Below are 23930 nucleotides of genomic sequence, written 5' to 3' on the forward strand. Positions count from 1 at the left end.
CGGTTATACAGCTGGACGGGTGTCTACTAGTAGGCTTCTAGATTGATTATTCGAAGTTAGGCCCCAATACAAAAGCAGGCTATGGAAAGAGATTTAAATAACCTATGGTTTCAACACAATATGCCCACCCCAACCACTCAGATTCCCAGCCGCCTCCAATGCCCCTTCGATCTCCTCAAGTCCGAACTCCTCCGTGCGAGTGATACCCGACTTCTGACCAAGAGGAAGTAATCCCGACTCAATCATCTGGATCATCTGCAACACATGTCGCCGATCATACATAAATCGCCCTTGGATCCGAATACTCTTGAACATGATGTCAAGATATGGAAAGTCGACATTTCCCAAATTTCCACCCATCAAAACACATCGGCCAAACGCACGCAACGACTTGATTCCAGATGCCAGAAGAGTCGATCCCTTAGCTGCTGGTGGGGAAAGGTCGAGGTAAACATCTGCTCCATCCGTCCTTCCAGCCGCGGCTCGAAACAACTCCGCATCAGCAGCCTCATCGCCGGTGACCTGGACAGTCTTTAGCCGATATGTGCAATGAATATTCTTAAGCTTGTCCAAAGCATCCATATTCCTCCCAGCGGCGATGACGGTTGCGCCCATTGCCAATGCAACGCTAACAGCGGCGCCGCCATAACGCCCCGTTGCTGGGGCCACGATGACCACCTCGCCAGATTTTACGTCGACCTCTGAAAGACCACCAAACGGAACGAGACATACAGGCATCAGACATAGGTCGCTGATGCTGTATCCCAGTTTTGTCAGAAGAAGATTCTCATCAAGTTGGTAAAGATTTTCTAATGGGAACCGCGTGTACTCGGCGTATGTTGCGTTGCGCCAAACTCCTTCCATCAATTTTTGTGCGGCGGGATATCCGCCCCCGTGAATACCATATAGAATAGATACGGCAGGGTTGTCTCGGGCGCGAATTGTAATGTCGCAGAATACCAATTGACCTGGTTTGAGAGCAACGGAGTCCGGCCCTACTTCGTGGATTCGCCCGATGGCAGTATTCCCCGGGGTCATAGGCAGGGAGAGGGGGTAAGGCCGCTTGTTGCTTATTACTTCTCCCATGTATGGGACGATATCAGCAGCCAATATGCGGACAATTGCGTCGCCTGTTGATGCAATGGGACGGTTGAGAGTTTCAAGGACAAGCGGCTTATCCCGGGAGTGAAGTACAAGGGCTCTGTGCGTCGACATTGTGGATGGGGTGTTGGTATTTGGTCAATTACTTTGTCTCCCGAGGCCTTTGGTTCGAATCTTATACATAGATCTTCATGTAATGCGTTCTGGAGATTTTGTACGTTGTGAGAATGTTATCTCCGTAAACAGGGTAAATCCGTAAACTCCGGCCCTGGGCTAGACCAAGGTTTAAACGACTAGTATATGCTAGTGAATAATAAGACTTACTAGTATTTTTGAAAAGTCCTGGAGATTGCCAGTAATCGAAAAGAGGGTGTCTAGTTTCGAGATCACCGGACTTAGGGAACTAACTAATATGGATAAACCCAACCCACAAACTCACCTAGAAATGATGGCAACTTGTTTTGGATGAAACCGTTACTACTACTACCGCCTGCCCAGGTGGATAGCATATAGGATCAGCTTAAAAATTACAGCAGGCCAGAGTAAGAGTCTTAAGTCTAAATACTATATCAATACTATAGCTGAACCTTGGAAAGACTGCTGTATATCTCATGTGAATACTTGAAATATTTGAACTCAGAATAAACAACTTGAACGTCCTGATAACTGGTGCTACTCGAGGTCAGGTACGGAGTCGCGCGAATTATTCAAAATTTTGTACCCCAAAGTTGAACTATTTTATCATTTTGAAGAGTCAAAATGCACAATATTGTCAATAGGGTCTAAATCAAAGAGTTTCACCTTCTCCCAATATAGCCGGCTTATCACTGTTGCTATTGCCTGTAAATGCTTCTGCGGTTTTCAGGAATTCCTGCTCTACACGAGCGAGCATTTCCGACTGGCTGTGCCCTGGACAAACCATATTCCCAGACACGACCGCCAAGATACTTTCTGCTTCCTCTCCCGTTGACGGTCCTTTGTTAGCTCTCCAAGCAACATGTGTGTCTGGCCTCACAAGCACAATATTTTGCTGCCATATTTTATGGACGTGATTTTCGCCTGTGAGTACAACATATTTCAATGGGAAGTACATTCTCTGTGCTACGTCCAGAAATATGTCGATACAATCATCCTCATCCTCTCTTGCGAAATGAACCAAGGTCCATTCCACTCCAAAGAGGTCGTAAATGCTGGTACTTCCATCTTCGAGGAACACATGTGGTGCTCTGGATCCCGGTCGAGTGCTTGGATGATACCTCTGTACTTCCCAGCGAACAGGAAGTGTACCATCAGGATAGATAAATGGCGAATGATCATACCTAAGATCAAGTTCAATCCCGCGGTCTAATGTTTCGGGTCCTGACTTAGTGACATAACTATTGACGAGCTTTAACACATTCTTCCAGTCGTCTTCAGATGAATTGCCTGTCAAGCTGTCCCAAAATTTGCTGTATATGTCTCCTAGGTTGACGTGCTCGAGAACGTGACGGTGGGACCGCTGAAGAGCCCGAATCATCATCGGGCGTCTCTCATCGCCGTACGCTTTGAGTAGTGCATCTCCTCCGTATCCTTTGATAACTGCAGCGAGTCGCCAACCAAGATCAATTGCATCGACAAGTCCGCTATTCATTCCGTAGCCGCCGTGGGGTGGGTTTCTATGTGCTGCGGTAGGAGGTCAGTCATGATTCCCCACTAAAGAAATCAAAATAGGAGGACGCAGTGTCAGCTGCCATACCTGAGTCTCCAGCCAGCAGTACGCGTCCACTTTCCGTGGAATAACTCTCTGCAATACTGAAGCTCGGCTGCCACTCGCTATGGATGAGAACTTCATCTATCTTGATGCGCCACTCTCCAAGGCACCCTCCAAGTGTTTTGTAGACAATTTCCTCTGGGTCAATAGGCCCAGTGGCCCCATCGGTGAGGGGAAGGTGTGCTGTGAAAGTCTGGTTTTCATCCTGATCAATGATAAACCCGGTGCCGACTGGAAATGCATGCCAGAACCGGCCAAAATGCAGCTCCTGAGCTAGCTCCGCGGATCTGAAATGAACCAGGTAGAAACGCACGGGACTTTTCATTACGAGTTATGAAATAAGTAATTGGTCAGGAGATGGGAGTACAATGGGTGAAAATGACTTTACATTTGACCTCCAAGCATTTTGATGCCGGCAGATTTCCGAACTCTGCTGCTACCACCATCACAACCGACCAGATGGCGTGCTCGGATTGTATACGTTGCACCAGTACAATCGAGAAAAGTAGCCAACACTCCATCGTCCGTTTCAACATGGCTCATGTAGGTCCATCCAAACTTAGTCGTCACATTGGCTTTGCCGCAAATAAGCTCTTTGAGCCAAGCCTCAAAAACGATCTGCGAGCACCGTTGACCTGGCTCAGCGGGTTGTGTCCCATCATTGTGCGTCCTTATATATTCACGTTGCTCATTAACCGATGTGATTTTCTTTAGTACGTCACTCGGTTAGCCTTGAGAGATCCAACATCTTGCGAGGTATATTCCTCATGACATACCCAGTCAGCAAGCAGACGTCCCTCGCCCGACAGACTTGTGACGAAAACCGAATTAAAATTTGCATCTGAGCTGACAGCCTCGGCCTGTGCCCTGTATTCATCTGCTAACCCTAGCACCCTGAGTATTTCCATGCTCCGACAGTTGGTCAGATCCATTTTTGGCCATTTTGTCGTTTCGAGGTTCCGCTCTGCGATGATGCAAGAGATGCCGAGGCGGTCGAGCTGGTATGCCAAAAGCATACCAACCGGGCCGGCGCCGATAATGAGAACATCGATGTCATACGGGATACGTTGACGCATGGTGATACTTGCGTTTGAATTGGGAAACGCAAGATTTTGGGAAGAAGATTGGGGTATCCCGAAGTCCGCTAGTACTTAGAACTAGAAGGCAGTCAATTCTGAAACTTGAAGCTTCAACTAGGAGGTTTGGCTGTGCTTTTGAAGAAATTCACCAAAATATAAATCATGGCGCAGGGCTGATGTTCAGTATGGCCTCGCGTGTATTTTTTAGCCTCAGCATGATTCTAGTTTATTTTCTTAGCATATCAGAGTTTCTGGTGGGGACTCTCATCTCACTCTTACCAGGCCAGCTGAAAATTTCTGGAGCATTTCCTGTAAGAGCCGAGGATCAGCCTGAGGCTGGTGAGCCTTGTGGTAAATCTAGAAGCGGAATTAACGGTCTGGGTGCGGCTGCGGATGCTGCTGCGGACGTGAATTTGTTCAGCCTGTAATATTAGAGTTTTGATTTCGGGCCCAGCCATGAATTGATTTTCCGACGATTTGAGTATCTTTTTTTGGAGGGTTCTCTAGATACTGCGCATGTGTTCCCACAGGATGACCGATGCTCTTTGTGTCTTTCATCTTTCATCATAAACTTTGAGGCTCTAACGTATAACTGCCTAATTTATAATTCGTTTAACACCCTTAGGAAGGATGCAATGATCCTGATTTCTTGAAGCCCAACAATGCCTTCCAGCGCAAACGTGATCTCTAAATCATCGTTGTCATTACCGTCAAGCAGTCAGTAGAATACGAAAAGACAATTGCTATATTCACCTGAACATGGAGATGGACAGACCCCACCGTGGCCCACGTTTGCGTTTGGACCGCCCAACCTGGGACGTGAGAATCCTTCGGTCAGATGCAACACGCTTCCAGGCGGGAGGGCTTATTTTACCTGTGCAACTATTCCCGAGCTCCATAGTTGCTGGCCAATAGGCTCATGATGCAGCGAAGGAGTTTTACGTTATCATTGGCCAGTTATAGTGGAGATCAGCAATAGCCCCTTGTTTGGTAAGCACTTCTCACTTGGAATCATGCTGTAACGAACCAACTACACTGAGATCTCATAGACTCCAGGCTCTTGAATTCATTAAAAATTTCTATGCTCACTCGGAATCACCGAAAGGATCGAGCTGAGAATTCACACCGTGGCCCACATCAGACCTGAAAAGCCATTATTTAACAGTGAGTCATTTACTAAGCATTTAGCTCGTCATAACTAAGTTAGCTTCTCGCTAGTCTTGACTCTTAATACACACTAGGCCCTCAGCTAAATATTACCCCGTATTAATCTCAGAGCTGTGCACAGAATACCTATGGCTCAGGAAAGTTGCTTTTTGCCGTTTCATATTCCGACGCTCACAGAGACGCTTAAAACTTCATCTAGCTAATTTTGCTAGTGGAAAGAATAAACGTCACCTATTCTTCTTATTATTCTGATTCCGTGTTTTGTAGGTGGACACCGGGCGGTGCCACTTACTGGTTTGGGTATTGATTACTTTGTAAGGTTTTGTCCACATTTCTCACCACAGTATCCATACAGCTGCCTGATCTCACTTTAGTAGTATTGGTTATTACTAGGTACTAGTATGTTGCTCCTGGCTGAATACCCAATCTTCCACCATCGATCACATGTATCGCGCCTGAGCAGAAAGCACCTGCCTCAGAGGCATAATAAATAACAGTGCCAGCGATCTCCTCATCTCGTCCCACCCGTCGCAGTGGCTGCATTGTCGCTGGCATAGATCCCTCTACAGTGAAATCTTTATCGCCCAACATGGCGACCATTAACTCCGAACGAAAGGCTGGTAAAATAGAGGAGTGATCAGCTTCGAAGCCTTTCTAGGCGAATTAAAGAGGGGTGAGGGTATCAGAATCGTACTTCCTGGGGCAATCGCGTTTACCCTGATCCTATACTGAACCAGATAACTTGCAAGGGCTTTTGTCAGATGGGTCACGGCCGCTTTGCTTGTAAGATACGCCATTCCAGCTTGTTGCCATGCACGATAAAAGGCCCCGATTGAGCTTGTCACCAATATTTGACTGGTTTGTCGAACATTTCCCACTTTGTTTCCTTTGTCGAGGAGTTCCAAGAATGCAATTGCTGTATATTGAACACCAATCACGTTTACAGTGTAGGCTTCCGCTAATTCCTCCATTGAGGGAGCCCAGAGGGCTTTCTGAACCTCCTCTATACTGGGAATCTCACCATCTTTCTTGGGAAGCAATTCGGGGTAATTCGGACCCAAAATACCGGAATTGGCAATGACGAGATTCACATAGCCTGTTTCCGCTTTAATATAAGCGGCAACAGCTTCCAAACTGGATTTTGATGTTACATCGCCCTGGAGTGGAATAATATTTCCATAAATACCCATAGCTGCGGCCTCCTGAAGCTTGTCTTTGCGCCGGCCGATAATGTAAACTTTGGCTCCATTTGCTTCCAGGCCCCGCGCCATAGCGAGACCAATGCCTGGAGAATTAATGGAGATTCGTTAGTTACATCAATACTCGGGCTTCACACTAGGTACAGGTGAAAGTTTACTTACCTGTACCGCCGCCTGTGATGACTGCAACCAATCCGCTGACATCAAAAAGGGTATTTCGAACAAAAGATGCCATGGTCAAAATGAGAAGCGAACTGGCGTGCACCAAATCAAAATATCTCGATAGTTTAAATCGTAAAGTAGTTCAGATGGTCAAGAAACCTGTGGAAATGATCATATTTATAAACATTGTTGCGGGATCGCCGGGTTTCGGACCTGGACGTTTACTCTTACAAACTTATGCATTGCATTGTGATGGAATATTCTGGTAACGGTAGCAGGAGGGCGGGGAATCCTAGGAGTTACTGAAGTGATAGAATAGCGTGGATTCAATTTACAAGGTTTCTATCCCCTTAGTTCGTCAGCCAAAACTATGGCGACGGATATAGACTGCACCCTTCGGAGTTAACAAATGAAAGGAAACCTGTGGGACTCCATCGTAGTATCTCCGATCCACTCGCTAGTGGTTATTAAGATCTTCAAAGTTACGAAGCGACTATGAAATTTGCTTATTATCACTACTTAAATCTAGCTGCAACTTTTTCCGAATATACTAACTATTTAAGGAACGCTTACAAATCGGCTGGGCCACGAGTTGTAATTCACCATTGATGGGCGAGCCCCACTCGTTGCTGTGGGACTCCTCACTTCCTGATCGATTCATTCCATCGTATTGCATTGGTGGTAATTTTCACCAAAACACGGAGATTGGATTTGTTCAGCTGGGGTTTTGATTGTCTTATTCTCTGCACGAGGATGTCTTCACCAAAGCGACGAGGGCCATATCGCGTCGGGCTTCCAATCAAGCGGGGTTGTGGGACATGCCGTGGTAGGGTGACGCGACGTCTTTTTTGTTGGCATTAACTCGGATTTTAACTTTATTCTACCCTAACCAGATCGAAAAATATCCTGTGATTTGAGTCGGCCAGGGTGTCAGAACTGCGCATCCGCGGGCCGAAGCTGCAAAGGATATGGCTTACGTTTAAGCTGGCCAGAGCATGGCTCTCGTAGAATGATTGAACACGTCATGAAAAATGATAATGGAAATTTTGGACATGGAGTTCAGTCCACTCATTTCATAAATACAATGATAAATGATTTTGAACTACTTTATGTGCAGGATCCAAAAATCACAGGTCAGTAAATTAATATTTTGGACCATAAAAGAATTAATGACTCGATTCACACAGCTACTGACTCAATTGGCCATTGAAACGTCTAAGAAAAGCTCCCGATTCGCAATATTTGCTTCACTCCAATATCAAAGTTAGAAAATGCACAACCAAGTCTACAGGATGGGCACCACCTAGTGACATTTTGTATGAGATATTCACAAGAAACCGCGGCAAAAGACTTGACCTAACTCAACCTTCTTAATCTAGTCATGTCAAATATTGTCGACTCATTTACCCAGGTCCGAGCTGATGGTGACAAAGTACGAAAGTTATTGTTCCAGCTATCATTTTCCGACGATTCGCCCGCATCAATGGCCGTCCTCAGAGCAATTTTGTCCTTGGCATCACTCCATCGCTATGGCCATGATGGGCAATCCCTCAAGCTAAAAGTGGCGGCTCTAAAGTCCCTTAGTACATCCTTGAATGGACAAATTACTACAACTGAGATTTACCAGCATGTCGCAGTGGGCGTTTTGTTCTGTGCATTCGAGGTGCGCCCCTCGCTTCGATTCTTTAAGCATTTTTTGCTAATAAAAGAAGACATTTTTGCCATCAAAAACTTCTTTCCAATGGCCACTTTATATCTCCGGTGCCAAGAGCATGCTCCATAGGATCTGTGATGGTGGACATCCCAAGCTAATGGAGGTTGACCACCTTGTTCTTCTCGTGCATTATCATGATATCATGGCAAGATTTACGCTGAGGCATTTCAAGACCCAGACTATGGAGACTGACTCAATATTCAAAGTCCCAGGGATGGCTTCTACCCTTGTCACCTCTGTAAAAATTGACCAGGTGAGGAACACAGGTTTTCTAACCGTTCATGTTGGACTGTGCTGATTGAGAGAGAAGGTCCTTGGGACCTTTGGGTGTTCATTAGAGATGATAAACTTGATTGCTAGGATATCCGAATTTCGCCATAAAATGGTCGATACCCCACAACAATCCGAGCAAGACGTTTTAAAATCAATTGAACATGACTTAAAAACAATCATACAGGACGCCACTAACCTTGCGGAATCAATGCCTGAAGATGACGTGGAATATATGCGCGGTGTTTCCCAGCTCTACCGACTAGCAGCGCTGATTTACTTTGAGCATACTCTGAAGAGATCACCTTGCAGTGAAAGAATAGAAAAGTGGTCCGATGCTGCCTTTGATCTAATGTTGAAACTAGAGATATGCGATCGACCATTTCCTCTGTTTTTCATTGCCTCTGAAGCGCATACAGACGAAAAACGAGGGATCATTTTATCTCTCCTAAAGAAAACACAAAGCCGATCGGGACAGCGGAGGTTTTATACCTTACAAGGAATGATTGAATCCATGTGGGTACAACAGGATCTGACTTCGGAGCTTGGGGTAATGGACTATGGTCAAGTAATTAATTGCGTCATATCTTCCAGCCAGCTTCTGCCATCACTCGCCTAGTTGTTCTTACCAAAAAGATATGACCACCGGGCCTATGTGGCACCTTAGCATCCATTTTCCCTCAAGTAAATACTTCGTCGATTTGTGGGCAACTTTGTCTGGTATAAGCACTCAGAGGTCCACTTTTGAACTGCACAATATCAACAGTATTCCAATTTGACTTTGCGGGACCAATAGAGCAGCGTTCGGTACGGCGGTAATACCATGGCGGAATTCTGGAAATATTGGCGTATCTGAGAGAAAAAAAGCAAATCCAATTTTGAGATCATTTCAAGGATCGTCGATATGTAAAATAAAATGACGATACGAAAGATTGTGTAAGTTTTTCCTCGTGGTTGCCGAGATATCAGCCCCTCGCGTTTTGTTGATTCTACTATGAGCGGAATTAATTGCCCCGTTGACCGCCGTGGTAAGCAAGGGGCCTGAAAATTTGGATACTTGTTGTTGATATTGACCCTCGCTTGTCTGTAGGTGCGTGCGGGGTGGGGACTTCCGTTAATCTTCGACCGTGTTCCAGTAATCATCCGTTTCGTTTTAAGCGGTATCGTCACGTTAAAAACACTGCTAACCCTTTCTAGTAACTCTTTCGACATGGACATGATGGAGAAATAATATAAGAACTCCGACAGGGTACAATAATTGTGATGCAAGTCAATTCATGTCTCATTGCTCTCCTCCTCTCAACCCACAAAACCGAATACGCTGATTCCATGGCCTCTTCAACAACAGTCATTTTTATCCCTGGCGCATGGCACAACCCTCTGTGTTTTGACACAGTCATTCAGGGACTAGAAGCCGATGGCTACAATACCGATGTCGTTCACCTACCTTCTGTTGACCCGGTTATACCCCATTCAGATTTCTCAGAAGATGTGTCGCAGATCAGGAAGCAGATCGAGCTTGCTGCTAATGCCGGGCAAAGGGTGATTGTCGTGGTACACTCATACGGTGGAGTTCCAGGCTGTGAAGCAATTCGTGGTCTAGATTGGGAAGCTCGCCAACTTAAGGGTCAACCGGGGGGTGTTGTTCACCTATTCTTCTGCTGTTCATTCATCGTTCCCGAGGGAAAATCACTGATCAGTTCTTTCGGTGGTAATGACCTTCCGTGGTTCGATGTCTCAGATGATCGTTTGATTGTGAACCCGGCTACCCCCAGAGAAACCTTCTATAACGACATGAACGAAGTGGACGCGAAAAGGGCGATCGATGAATTGAGACCACACAGTTATCAGACCTTTCATAGTAACATCACCTTTGCGGCTTGGAGGCATGTGCCTTCTACGTATCTCTATTGCGTCAAGGATGAGGCTATTCCGCTTTTTGTTCAAAAGATGATGGTGGAGGAGGTCGCAAAGGGAGTTGAAATTCACACCGATGTCGTGGATGCATCACACAGTCCGTTCTATACAGCTCCAAACCACGTGGTGGCTGCTATTAAAATGGCGGCGAGTTAGGGAACCTCAGGTTTGCTGAAAGATTATAACTATCAATTGCTAGTACAATTCAAATATCCCTTGGTATGTTTTTCATAGAATTCAACAACTATACCCCCTGGAAACTTTTGAGGCTAAATGAATTACCCCACGGTCTTCGGTCCAACTCAAATTTTTAAAACCTTGTAATGATATCATCCCATCATAAAAAGCCTTCATAAACAGTAAAAGGTGACTAGTCACAGGAAGGCCTCAACAGGACTAGGCGGGGCACCTGCAGGAGTGGCATTTCCCCCACTTTTTCAGCCAACCATAGCCCTAAATTCTCACATGTTCCCGTATCATAAGGGTCTTAGGACAGGATTTAGGATTATTATTACGGAGTAGAATGCTCCATTTGCTTTCAGAGGGGCGTATGAATGCCTCCTATTTGACACTCTATTTTTATCTGCCATTATTGTACTCCCTCTTATCTATTCCCAAAGAGTCCCAGGACCATATAGCCATTGATAAAATCATAATTCGAGATACAGTAAGACCGAGGATTTCTTTTATTTCCGTGACAAAAGCCGGGTGTATCCTGAATGCTTGTCATGTTACCCCTCTCTGTACGGTAACTTTAGTTGCTCAGCGCCAACAATTATATTAGCAAGTCTATCCCCTAGCCATAATTTAGCGCTTTCAACATAATCAACTTATCCTTACTTCAACCGTCCAGAAGCTATGTTGATTTCAATGCAAGAAATCACGGCTAGTGCCATCCAGGCCAGAGGTCGGATTCGCCACCATATCTATCAAACCCCCCTCATACCGGCCAGGCAAATCGGGCATGATAATGACGCAAGGGTCCTATTTAAAGCAGAGAACTTCCAATATACGGGATCATTCAAGGTCAGAGGCGCACTATCCAAGCTATCGTCACCCACAACACAAGGTCGACTGATCACAGCCTCCTCGGGTAATCATGGTATCGGTGCCGCTTTTGCCTCCAAGGTGCTCTCCAAGGAGCTTACTGTCGTACTGCCCGAGACAGTCCTACAAGCGAAATTGGAAAAGATCAAATCTTTCAATGTTGAGGTGATCCTTCATGGCACTGAAACCGGCCAGGCCGAGCAGCATGCGCAGCAGCTTGCTGCCTCGGGATCTTATACTTATATCTCGCCTTACAATGATCGTGAGATTATCGCTGGGCAAGCAAGTATTGGACTTGAAATCATTGAGCAGCTCGACGAGGTAGACAATGTCTTTATTTCCATAGGTGGGGGTGGCCTCCTCAGCGGCATCGGATCTATTCTGAAAACCCTTCGTCCACAGACCAAGATCTATGGGGTTTCCGCTAGCAATTCCAAGGCTTTGGCAGCGTCCATCGCTGCTGGTCATGTTGTTGAAACAGATCATTTGCCTACCCTAGCTGAGGCTGTGGCTGGTGGTATTGATGAAGACACGATCACACTTGCTCTAGCGAGTTCAGTCTTAGATCATATCATTGAGTGTGGTGAGGCAGAGATCCTGAGCTCTATTAAAGCTCTTGCTACTCAGGAGAACATAATCGCCGAGGGTTCTGCAGCGCTTGCCTTGGCCGGCTTCAATAAAGTTTCCAAGAAACTGAGTGGTCAAACAAGCGTCATCATTCTCTGCGGTGGGAATGTCGAGCATGATTTCATCACGAGGGTCGTATGTAGCGTATAGGAAAGTGCCAGCTACTACAGGCTGTGCCGTCTCATCCAAAAAAATGAATTAAGCTCAGCCTCGAGTTTAATTCAATCTCATTTAAACGCAACCTCCGCACCTTAAATATTTTTGCCTCTTTTTGACAGCCGAAATGATGAATAAATTGAGCGCTAGCCGTTAGAAAATCTATATCTACACCAAGACTACCGATCAAGTCTTGAGTTTTCTAACATTTTTAGTGTTTTCAAATTCCAAGTAAAGACCACTTGTAATCAATCGAAATCAGTATGTTTGATCGCCGTGCGTCTTGCTTTGATACCATACGAGATTCAAGCGGGATGGTCACCGTCAGCCGGGGAGCGCCTACTCAACTCCGGGGCCCGTGTCAATGTTGTCATTGCACATTCAGAGGCCTACTCGTAGTACTGTTACATATTATACTATATTAACATCGATTTCTACACCGCGGAGAATACTCACCCTCAAAAGCGTCCTTCGCTTGTGAATCATCATTTTCACGTTCCTCTGGTTTTTTTTTGGTTTTTCTCTTTTTGTAGCGACCATGGCCTTCCCCTTTCATCAAAACCCATTCACACCATTCCTCGGGCGCCGAAGTGCCGTTTACAGCACTTCTGGCATGATAGCTTGTTCTCAGCCTCTTGCCGCGAGAGCTGGTCAAACTATCCTGGAAAACGGTGGAAATGCAGCTGTTGGTGCTCCATGTCGCTGAAGCTGGTATATTCGCTAACTATTGAACATTAAAGGATGCCGCTATCGCAGTGGGTATGATGAATTGCCGCCCGGCCAAAGATTCCGTGTCAACTAACATAGTCTGTTTCAAGCCGCTGCACTGAATGTAACCGAGCCCGGATCAACTGGTATCGGTGGTGATATGTTTTGTCTCTTCTACGATGCTAAAACTAGGAAAGTGCATGGGCTCAACGGTTCTGGGCGTGCCCCAATGAGTCTTACGCTTGAGGCGGCTCGAAGACGGTTGGAAATCCAACAAAACCAACCCGGAAATATTTCACTCAACAGTGTTCTAGCGGTCACGACTCCAGGGGCGGCGAGTGGATGGGTGGATACTGTCGAGAGGTTTGGGAGCGGCAACCTCTCTCTCGAACGGATCCTGAAGCCTGCAATTTCCCTGGCCGAGGACGGGTTTCCCGTTTCCGAGGTATCTGCGCGTTTGGTATATTCTGCGGATGAGTCGTTTCCAAGATTCTGAATATATACTGACGGTATATAGTGGCAGGAAAATGAGAAATCTCTCAGAGAAGCATCTCCCAATTACCGTGAACTGCTAAAGGCCGAGTCTGAGTCTGCCCCATATGGAGCGGTTCGTGCCCCTGTAGCCGGCGAGGTAATGACAAACCCAGGCCTTGCGCAGACCTTTCGTAAGCTAGCTATCGAAGGGAAGAATGGCTTCTATAGCGGTGATGTCGCAGATGCGATTGTCGAAGCAGTAAAGAATCGTGATGGATTCCTTTCTCATGTTGACTTATCACATCATGCAGATATAGGAAGCACAGCAACTAGCCCAATCTGTGTTCGATTCAAAGACCAAGTAGACGTTTGGGAGCATCCGCCTAATGGTCAGGGACTCGTCGCTCTCATGGCACTTAAACTATTCGAGGAATTAGAACGTACCAAGAAGATCCAACCCTTATCCAGCCTTAGACACAACTCTGCCGACTATATACACGCCCTAATAGAAGCTTTCCGCATTTCCTTCGCAGATGGCTCCTGGTGGGTCGGAGATCCCACCCACTCTGATGTCCCAAACCTTTTATCAGATTCATACATCGCGGAGAGGGCGCGTCTCTTCAACACGAATACAGCTTCAAAGAATTTCTCCCATGGAAGCCCCGCCTTCAACTCATGCGACACCGTATACTTTGCTGTCGTCGATTGCGATGGGAATGCCGCGTCTGTCGTCAACAGTAACTACCACGGCTTCGGAACCGGAATCATCCCGCGTGGATGTGGCTTCACTCTGCAAAGCCGCGGAGCTAATTTCTCCCTGCTGCCCGGCCATCCGAATGCGCTTGCGCCGGGTAAGCGACCATACCACACCATTATCCCCGCAATGGCTACCAATCCAGTGGATGGATCATTGAATACCGTATTTGGCGTCATGGGTGGGTTTATGCAGCCACAGGGGCATGTGCAACTGCTGATGAATATGCTTGCCTTTGGGATGAATTCTCAGCAGGCGCTGGATGCCCCAAGAGTATGTATCGGGTCGATGGGACATCTTCATGCAGAAGGAGAAAAAGAAAGGACGGTCTATTTGGAAGAAGGTATGGACCCATCGGTTATAGAGGAATTACGCCAACGGGGGCATACAGTTGAGGTGCTTCATGGCTGGGATAGAGAAATTTTTGGAAGAGGGCAGATTATTCGGGTGTTGCAGGGCAACGCTTCCCGGACTGTCCTCGAAGCTGGGAGTGACTTTAGAGCTGATGGTATGGCTGTGCCAGTATAGTTAGATTTTCCCCAGCTCTCTCAGGCTATTGCTGCCCAGTAGATACTAGCACTGGTACTTTGTAGTATCAATACGATTCTTGAGTCAGTTTATTTCCGTCGCGTCCACACTGAATCACTGCTGTTGCTGTGACTGACTGCGGCGCCTCCGTTTATAGATTGGATCTTGATAATACAAGTGACTACATGAACAATCTTTTGTAACACCTCTTGTATATTGTTTGATTGATCATATATTTCCAACGTTTGCTCATCCTACATTTTGCTAATAATATCTATATATAAACGTTTAAAATTACATAAACTGTCCTGCTTTTAATTTCTAATTTTATTCAATTCTTTGGCCCCAAGTGTGGTGAAATGGTAACCAATCCTGAATAGTAAGGCAAACCTATTGCCCACAGCTCCTTTTGGACAAGTTGCTCAAACTTAAAATAATAAACGTAGTCACACATTACATTGAACTCGTTCACTGTTGGGATACACCTGCTCCTTTCAATGGATTTATATCGCGGCAATTAAAAAAAGACCTAGTACCTAGTGAGATGTGTGTATCTAGTATAGTTAATACATACACATTGACTGGATGCCTGAATCTGACCCACTCAACGGAAACGTCGACCAATTCCGTCCTGCATTTCGCCCCAATTTCTATCCCGTCTAATCCCTGTCAAAAATGCACACCTCTCTGAGGTGCGTTTTGCCCCAATTTATATCCCGTGTATTCCCTGTCAAAAATCTGCTAGTTGCTGGAACGCGTTTTGCACCAATTTATGAGGCCCTAGTCTACTCCATATCCGTGTACACTGACCAGATCCGACGACAGTAGCCTGCCAAATTGAGTTCACAAAAATATCCAAGTGCCAGTCTGCTCTTACTTTGACTGCTGTACCGAGAAAAATGGATGAGCTACGATAAGATAGTTACACTTTCCGAAGGGAAACGCAGGAACCTTCGTGAGGTCTTTGATGTGGTTTCACATGAAGAAATTCTTTCAGATGAATAAATGAATTTGAAGAAAAGTTTTAGTCGACTATACATACAAGACGTACTTAGTACGAGGAGGCAAAGAATTAAATAGCTCCTTGTCTTCAGGCGCAACAGTGACCTTGGCAGGGATGGAAGAAGTCCAGAATGAGTCAGTAAGGGGCTGAAAGGATGGGAATCGATGATCGGAACACGCCCCGAATGGGGATAGGGGCAGAATCGAAAGGACTATTATCTGGGTCTATCGTTCGTTGGCAAAACACGAGAGCGAAGAATCGGAGCACATCAGGAACCACCTCGGTCGCTACTCACCGGCTGTTAGGAGAAAATGGAGGTGACGCATAGTTATAAATACATTTTGCCCAGTGTCAGTTGACCCTTCGGGAAAGCTTTATACTACAAATACTTACAGTGAAATTTTTCTTACCCTGTTTGATATTTACTAACCAGAAAAGCCATTTGTGGTGGAATTATTTAGGGGGATGGTGTTCCAATTCACGAAAAGGTACTATCTATAACTAAATGTACACCCTCATAGGCCACCATAGACTCAAAAACAGATGCTCATGAGTCATGATATTTCTTGAATTATAACCGGTATGTCGTGTTGCCTCGTGAACCATGAATTGATCAAGGTCCATTCATGGTCCTGCTTAGAGAGTTTTATCTGGAAGAATGGAGATTTTAGTGAAACCCGTAGTTGACAAAGATAACATGATAAATATGGCAAAAAACTCACGTCAAATCGAGCGAATATGGTTGCAATAAATTTATAGGCTTCCAATTGGGAGAGATAACGTCCCACACATACTCGTGGACCAGCACCAAAAGTCATGTCGGTGCCTTTCATCTTAGAGAGTCGGGCTTGGTATTGTTCATTCGATTCATGTTCCGAAGGAAGCCAACGCTCCGGAATGAAAGAGTCGGTATTGTCACCAAAAACAGCGTTGTTGCGGTTAACCACCCAGGAGTTCATACCTACAATCGTACCTTCAGGCACAAATCGACCATCTGGAAGATAAAATCCTCCTTCAGGAACGACTCGCTCTAGCAACATAGGTAACCCCGGAGTAAGCCGCATCGCCTCGCGCATTACAGCATCCAGGTACTGAAGACCCTGGACATTTTTCCATTGCGCGGGTAGAGAGAGATGAGCAGATCTAAGCTCCTGACACAGTTTCTCGTGAACCTCAGGGTGCTTCAGGACATGATAAAGAGCAGAGCACATAGCACTTGCCGTAGTATCACTTCCTGCCACTACATTCGACATCGTATACATCACAATGGTGTTGTCGTCAACAATATCCGGATGCTTGCTCTTCAGATCGATGAAGTGGTCCAGATAATCAGTACAATGAGCGTCGGGAGATCCTTTAGCAAGGCGATCCTGGTACTGCTGAATGACAAAATTTGTAGCCCACTCAAAGCTTGGAGGCCCAAGACGAATAAAGGGGTTCTTGTCGAACAAACGATCCAATTTGGGGATTTGGGAGATCTAATTAATATGATTGAGCAAAGAAGGTCTTTCAATACTACAAGCTTATAGAAAGTCTTACCGATGCAAAGTAGTCCAAAGTTTTATTTGAAGTTTCCATCAATTTGTGTGTGTCGCACCCGGTTTCCAACATTCCCAGATCTTTGGAAAAAGTGACCTGACTCATTAAATCCCAAGCGAGGTAACTTATATAGTCAGCAATATCGCAGGCCTTGCCAGGCTTCATGAATCTCTCTTCCATTTTTTCGATAAATAGGTTAATTGTCACATCCATTGCGGGCTCGAAATCCTGACTTTTGGCTATACTGTATAGACCCTTAACAGGGCGGATGTAGGTCAAATGCCATTGCTCATCCTGATGCGAGAAGAGATTTTTAAGTCGAATTCCACCTGGAAGGAGAACATCGTTCACATTATACAGATCACTCTTGAGCCAGGGCTTTCTGGATGTATACACCTGATTGAGCATCTGTGGATCGGACAAACTCAAGACATTCGGTCCCATCCGGACCACAGAGCCTAGCTTGCGGTGAAGGTCGAGATGTGTGATATGACATCGGCCGCTGAATACATCTTGGAGACGCCATAGATTGGTGAAGCTAGCCGCGACCGGGCCTGGAAATGATTTCAAAGGAGAAAATACATAATTCCAGAGAAACCGAGAAAATAGCAGGATAATACAACAGAAAATGATGTTCACCAAAGTCCCCTGAACAGTGGACATAATCAGGTTTCTTTAAGCAGGTGTACCAGATTTGAAGATTGAAAATAAGCAGGGGTGTGCACTGTGTGAAATTGATTCTTTGACTGCTACTACATATAGCCAGGCCGAAGCTGCGGGGAACGAATGCTTTGCATATTATTTCTCCTTTCTTGTTGTTACACGTAGGGGCATAAAAGGCGTCGGCCGCTGTTGCATTACGCCCCATGCGACTAGACAGGGATTTAAACAAGTTATCGCAATACTTCGTGGCCCCAAAATCACGCCCCACAATCCTGCTGCAGTCCATTCGCATGATGAGTCATGAATGCACATCGATTGGTTCTGCCATCATAATAGTATCCACCCTACCTGCGGCGGCCGATAGCGATCATCGAACAAATCCCTTTTTGGCCGGCAAAAAATCACGATACCTGTAAATTTAATACAAAATTTGAATAACTTCAACTTAGGCCCCGGGGCCTCCAGGGCTGTAGGATACACCTAGGTACCATATGCAGTATCGCCATGTCCTATGCCCAGGTCAGGAGGTTGAGCTTCGATCCTGCTATTAGATATAACTCTTCTTCCTTTTTAAATGAACTTACTTGTACAATATAAGGTACTATAAAATGTAATTTATACTAAATCCCAAATAAGAAATGGCCGATATGGATCGCAGGGTGGATATCATTTGAATGGCAGGCCGACCCGTTGTACACGTAGGGGTGATAAAAGCGCCTTGACGCTAGACAGGGATCTAAACAAGTTATTACGATGTTTGGTGGCCACCAAATCACGCTCCACGATCCTTCTGCATAATGATTTGTGAACACATATTATTCCCTCCTCTGACAGGGGTGTGTGAAATTGGTCGAGTGTTTCTTGTCTCTTTCTGCTTCTTACAAATACAAATGTCTTCGCTCGACTGGTTAGGTCTATCAAATCGCTATTAGGAGTCCGGAATATGGCCGGTGTTGAGGCGATCTTCGGTCCTCCTCCCGATGGCATCGATTTGAACCAAAACAAGACACCACAAGACAATGCTATTGTGGTCGCCATCTTTGTCCTCACTGTTTTTACGGTAGCACTTCGCTTCTTTACACAAATCAGAGTTCAAAAGACAAGCCTCCAACCCTCGGACTTCCTTATTTTAAGCTCACTTGTTCGTCACTTTGTTTCCCTTATGTGCGACAGATATGGTTAATTCATCATAGTTCCCACTGATTGGGCTCCTCCTTCTTACTATTCTTGGTAGGTCTACGAAGTGAAATTGGATCCTGTGCGACCCTAACCCACTTTTGATGTTTCAGCTGGGAACTATGGACTTGGAAAGCATGTCTGGGTTGGAACCTTGGACGATGTGGTCACAATGAACAAAGTAAGACGATGTTTCTCTCTGATATCTCCTGTTTCTATCTTGAATGATGCTAACTTTATAATTTCGCTAGATCCTATTCGCGTATATCTATGTGTACTTCATTTTGATGGTCCTGATCAAATGCTCGATCCTGATGTTCTATCGGAGGACCCTCTGTATTGGTACAACGGTCTGGGTGTGCTTGGGAATCTGCTTGTCTTGGGCGATCGGATGTGCGATAGCTTTCTCGGTCTCTTGTCTCCCTCCCTCCTACTTCTGGGAGCAGTACCAAGATAGTACAGGTGGGAAGTGCGTGACAAACCTTTACGCGTATTATCTGGGGAATGCAGCGGCGAACGTATTCACGGATATCATGATCCTGTTCGTACCTTTACCAACTATCTGGAGACTTCAAATGCGAACCTCACAAAAGGTATTCGTATCCAGTATTTTCCTGCTGGGTGGTTTGTACGTGAAACCCCTTCCGAACGATCCCGGGCCCTAGATATCATTTCTAACCTTTTTTTTTCTTGAAAAGTGTCTGTGTTGCTAGCATCATGAGGATTTACTACATGAGCTTCCTCAACAGTGACGTCGACGTGAATTGGATAATGAGCGACGTATATGTATGGTCAACCGTTGAGCCTTCGATCGGAATCATCTGTGCTTGCCTTCCCACTTTCAAGCCACTTCTTCGATGGACTTTCAAGGCTCTGCGGCTATCTTTACTCTCAAGTTCATCTAAGTCAGGATACACCCTCAATAGGCTCTCCCGCCCTGATGAAGGGCCCATCAACGATTTTTCTTCGCACCGGTGGACTACGGATGGATATGGCGCGCATAGAAGTGACGATGACGAGACAGGTCCAATAATTACAGCCAATGCGCAGCCTCATTACAGCTCAGAGGGATCTTTTGTTATCAGCGGGTCTGACCCTCTTGCCATCACAGTGGAGCAAGGTATCCATTGGAGTGAAGATCGTCTTGAAATTCCAGAGAATAGTATGAGTCGTGCTAGGTGAAAAATGAGACTAATATTATTTACTGAATATATGCATGACTACTACTAAGTAGTAAAGTGGGTGCACTTAGAAGTTCTGGCCTCACACCTCAGGCTGGTATGTAACCTGTTGCAGATACATGGCCAGTGAGAGGCAAGATAATTTGGTTCGGGACCAAATGTGATATAGATTGAAAAATAAGTAAAGAGAAAATTGGAAAGATAATAAAAAAGATAAGAGGAGATATAACTGGAAATATAACTGGAAATATAACTGGAAAGATGATGGAAAAGATGATGGAAAAGATGATGGGAAATATGAATATGCACATATACCTTATAGATACTTCACATTACACTAGTAATTTTATCTAAATGTGTAGGAAATAACGGTTATATCTTAAACTTGAAGATATATTTTAAGACAATGGAGGATGAAAGCTTAACCACCTCAGACTGGGCATGGAGATGGCCATACTACAGTACCAGCCCTCCACCTGGGCATCAATGTTCCAAGGTTTTATCATTGCACGTGTGTAGTACATATTATATCCTGGGGGCACATGCCTAAGTAGGCACATATGTAAATGTATAAGTAGAAATTATTGTATTACAGGTGTCGTGTTTATCTGCCGGCCGAAAACAGGCAAAAATGGGGTTTTCCCCGATGACTGACTGCTATGGGCCGCCGTAGGTGCTCGGCAATCAGCATTGCGCTCGGCATCTTGCCGAAAGCTAATCTTCCCATCCTCGCTAACTTGCCGAGTGCGGGGACATGCCGGTCTTCAAAAGAATTTCAAGGATAGGCCACAACTTTCGAGTAGTTGGTAACATTCAGCTTCGGACAAGTTACAGGGCGCAACTTTGAAGTCACACCGGCAGTCGGGCCTCTCTAAGTGTGCACGGAACAGAATAGCCACGTTCCGCAACGGCGTAGAAGCGATTAAGTCCCCGGAGTTTCAACATCCCTGTATACGGATACGTGCAGATGAACCCAATAAAGAATTACGCAGGCAAAGAGAGACGGTATGGCTTTGCATGCCTGGTCTGTCGGCGCCGAAAGATTAGGTGCGACGGCAAGAAACCAAATTGTGAGAATTGTACAAAAGCGAAAGAGACCTGCAACTACAAGGAAAGCCCCAGCTACAATGCACAATTGGTCAGTCAATTACAGAAGTCGAGAAAATGTAACAATGATTTGAAAAGGCGTCTACAAGAGCTAGCCACTCTCGGTCCCAATGATCGCGACCGTCGACTCGCAGAAACAAACCGGGAAATCGATTACTTAGACATGATGGAGCCTTCTCTGGAGGGGATGAATGAAGCGCCAAATCCAAACCTGACACCCGAGTCAGATGTGGTCAATGAAGATCTGTCCTACAATGTGCCAGATAATTTTTCTTTGGACGAGAATGGCACGGTTGGTATTCCATTGATTGATACCCTGTCGGGCTTGGTTATACGTGAGAGATCTGATCTGACACTTGAAATTCCAGTATTACGGTGCGACATCCAGATTTTGTCCGCTCCCTGTGAGTGAAAACTACATGAACGAAAGCCATGGGGCCGAGGCGCAGAATTTGGAGGCTAGCGAGGCATACCATCGTAAATGGTTGGCTTCGAATACGAAACTTCATGAGTCCCTCGAGAATCTAGCTTTCAAGAACATTCACCAATACACCGATATCGATCCAGATGTGTGTGCGATTCTCTTGCATATCTATTGGACCTGGCAAGGCCCTTTGCATAATTGTGTCTATCGTCGATGTGAGCTCTTCGAAAGGCAGTGTAGAGAACGATGAGTTGCTAACGAACCCAAAGGCTTCTTTCGCGACCTGGCATTGGGCGGGCCATACTTCTCTCCATTCCTACTGAATGTTATGTTCGCACACGCATGTCGTCATACAAAAGACGATGACACTAGGTTTTCTCAGTTGAACAAAGGCGATTATTTCCTTCAGAAAGCGAGACAGCTTCTTATGGAAGAGCTTGCACGAGATACGCCTAGGATTTGCACCATCCAAGGTCTTTTGATTCTTGGGGGCAGGCAATGCGCCGTTGGCAAAAGTAGTGAGGGGTGGCTCTACACCGGAATGGTTCGTTGAAGTCTCATATATCTGGAAGAAACTAACTCAATGGATTAGGCAATTCGGATGATGACTGACCTTGGTCTCCATCTTTACCGTGGAAATCTCGACAAGCTTCACGGCATGGAGCCTGACGACCTTGAGGTTCGGAAGCGTCTCTATCTCTCAGCATTCATCTGGGATAAGTAAGTCCAGTTCATGCTAGTATATTGAGAAGTCTTTACTAAGCCCGGTCTTCGTTTCCGAAGATCAATTAGTCTGTGTCTGGGCCGTGCCCCGTGCTTAACGGAGCTATCCTACCCCCCTGATAAATTGTGTACGCAACGATCATCGCCCATTTCATTTTCCAAAATCTAACCAACCATTGGCAGTTGATACATCTGACAATGAATTAAATTGGACGCCATTTTATTTAAAAGAAGCAGACGGATCCTATCCTCTTGCCAAATCCCACAATACATCAACATTCATTCATTTTTGTAAATTAGCAAAGGTTTGTTTCTGTGCATGGTGTCAAACTCGCATTCTAATTTCTATCATAGATTATTAACAAGCTCTATCAAACGGTGTACGGGAAAAGCTTTCAGAATCTCAAGCTGCAAAGCATACTTGACCTTGAGATGGAGCTTCACTCATTCTACCGGAATTTGCCAGATGTGCTACGAATAGAGCTAACTGCTTTCGACTCATTTTGCCCACCACCACATATTTTCTGTCTCAAGTATGTTGCGCTTTATTTGTGGCCCCATACTTCCAACTTTCCAATCCTTTTATTGACAGCCACAGTATTCTTTATCATACTATGCTCATCCTGGTCTTCCGCCCTTTTCTCAGCTTGTCAATACACTCTAAGGTGCAAGGCAATGCATTGACAGTTCGAGCACAGCAAGTATGTACTGAAGAGGCGACCAAAGTGAATGGATTCTTTCACCTTTATGAGCGGGCCTTCAACTTCCAAAACCAGACCTATCTTGTCTCCTACTGTGTTTACACTGCCGCAACGATCGACATCCAACAGATTCGACATAAAGATCATACCATCGCGACTTCCGCAGCAAAGCGGCTTTCAACAACTCTTAAAATGCTTGAATCCGAAGCCCAGCAAACTCCTGGTATTAAGAGAAGCATTGATATTATCAAGTCCCACCTCGATCAGTGGCCCGAGGTCGCCGCCCGTCAAAAGGCGATGATCTCCTCTCTCGGCCAGCCCTCTCGTATTTCGGATCAGCTCTTGACCTCCCATCGCAACTCGTCAGCCTCGAGTCAATTACCTAATATCCTAAATGCGCCTGTAAACTATAGGGGCGACAAATCCACAACAGGAGCAAAACGTTTGGCGGAAGACCCGGCGGCGATGGGAGCAACTGATCTTTCGGGGCTCGACCAGCCTCCACGATACCAGGAGGCTGAAGATGATATTGGTAGTTTAATAACTGGAGCGATGGATCTGAATACTTCTTGCGGAGACTGGGCATCTTTCAATCCCAGCGGCGGGTTCGTCCCGGAGTATCATGATGAAGGCTGGGCGCTTTTTGATCCAGGGGTATCCTATTTCAATACAGATTAATAGATACTCGGAAAATTTATTATGTACAACACCACCCGGGTACGAACATTGAAGCATAATAAAATACAACACAATTATGGGA

The 23930-nt window shown here is 45.6% G+C and overlaps 8 protein-coding genes across 8 annotated transcripts; 4 read left to right on the forward strand and 4 right to left on the reverse strand.

Moving 5' to 3' along the window:
* Positions 1–102: 102 nt before the first annotated feature.
* On the reverse strand, positions 103–1215 carry N7478_010986 (putative isopropanol dehydrogenase; the record flags this gene model as incomplete). Its single annotated transcript, XM_056927200.1, has 1 exon — positions 103–1215. One exon carries the CDS (start codon positions 1213–1215, stop codon positions 103–105), a length of 1113 nt encoding a protein of 370 aa, XP_056774248.1.
* A 987-nt stretch (positions 1216–2202) lies between these two features.
* Positions 2203–3927, reverse strand: N7478_010987 (uncharacterized protein; the record flags this gene model as incomplete). The annotated part of the gene is made up of 5 exons (XM_056927201.1): positions 2203–2359; positions 2421–2763; positions 2837–3168; positions 3240–3559; positions 3628–3927. 5 exons carry the CDS (start codon positions 3925–3927, stop codon positions 2203–2205), a joined length of 1452 nt encoding a protein of 483 aa, XP_056774249.1.
* Positions 3928–5493: 1566 nt separating this feature from the next.
* Positions 5494–6531, reverse strand: N7478_010988 (SDR family oxidoreductase; the record flags this gene model as incomplete). Its single annotated transcript, XM_056927202.1, has 3 exons — positions 5494–5751; positions 5814–6382; positions 6459–6531. The coding sequence occupies 3 exons, from the start codon at positions 6529–6531 to the stop codon at positions 5494–5496; spliced, it is 900 nt and encodes a 299-aa protein (XP_056774250.1).
* Positions 6532–9771: 3240 nt separating this feature from the next.
* On the forward strand, positions 9772–10515 carry N7478_010989 (alpha/beta hydrolase; the record flags this gene model as incomplete). The annotated part of the gene is made up of 1 exon (XM_056927203.1): positions 9772–10515. One exon carries the CDS (start codon positions 9772–9774, stop codon positions 10513–10515), a length of 744 nt encoding a protein of 247 aa, XP_056774251.1.
* A 714-nt stretch (positions 10516–11229) lies between these two features.
* On the forward strand, positions 11230–14653 carry N7478_010990 (gamma-glutamyltranspeptidase family protein; the record flags this gene model as incomplete). The annotated part of the gene is made up of 4 exons (XM_056927204.1): positions 11230–12168; positions 12930–12948; positions 13008–13357; positions 13415–14653. The coding sequence occupies 4 exons, from the start codon at positions 11230–11232 to the stop codon at positions 14651–14653; spliced, it is 2547 nt and encodes an 848-aa protein (XP_056774252.1).
* Positions 14654–16210: 1557 nt separating this feature from the next.
* Positions 16211–17858, reverse strand: N7478_010991 (cytochrome P450; the record flags this gene model as incomplete). Its single annotated transcript, XM_056927205.1, has 3 exons — positions 16211–16306; positions 16451–17134; positions 17196–17858. 3 exons carry the CDS (start codon positions 17856–17858, stop codon positions 16211–16213), a joined length of 1443 nt encoding a protein of 480 aa, XP_056774253.1.
* A 943-nt stretch (positions 17859–18801) lies between these two features.
* Positions 18802–20216, forward strand: N7478_010992 (uncharacterized protein; the record flags this gene model as incomplete). Its single annotated transcript, XM_056927206.1, has 5 exons — positions 18802–18999; positions 19052–19088; positions 19148–19215; positions 19286–19662; positions 19733–20216. 5 exons carry the CDS (start codon positions 18802–18804, stop codon positions 20214–20216), a joined length of 1164 nt encoding a protein of 387 aa, XP_056774254.1.
* Positions 20217–21342: 1126 nt separating this feature from the next.
* N7478_010993 (fungal specific transcription factor domain-containing protein) lies at positions 21343–23848 on the forward strand (the record flags this gene model as incomplete). Its single annotated transcript, XM_056927207.1, has 6 exons — positions 21343–21353; positions 21401–21614; positions 21691–21895; positions 22016–22290; positions 22339–22466; positions 23068–23848. The coding sequence occupies 6 exons, from the start codon at positions 21343–21345 to the stop codon at positions 23846–23848; spliced, it is 1614 nt and encodes a 537-aa protein (XP_056774255.1).
* Positions 23849–23930: the final 82 nt, after the last annotated feature.

The sequence above is a fragment of the Penicillium angulare genome (genome assembly GCF_028827245.1).
Source record: "Penicillium angulare strain IBT 27051 chromosome Unknown utg000008l_segment0_segment0, whole genome shotgun sequence".
NCBI classification, from domain to species: Eukaryota; Fungi; Ascomycota; class Eurotiomycetes; order Eurotiales; family Aspergillaceae; genus Penicillium; species Penicillium angulare.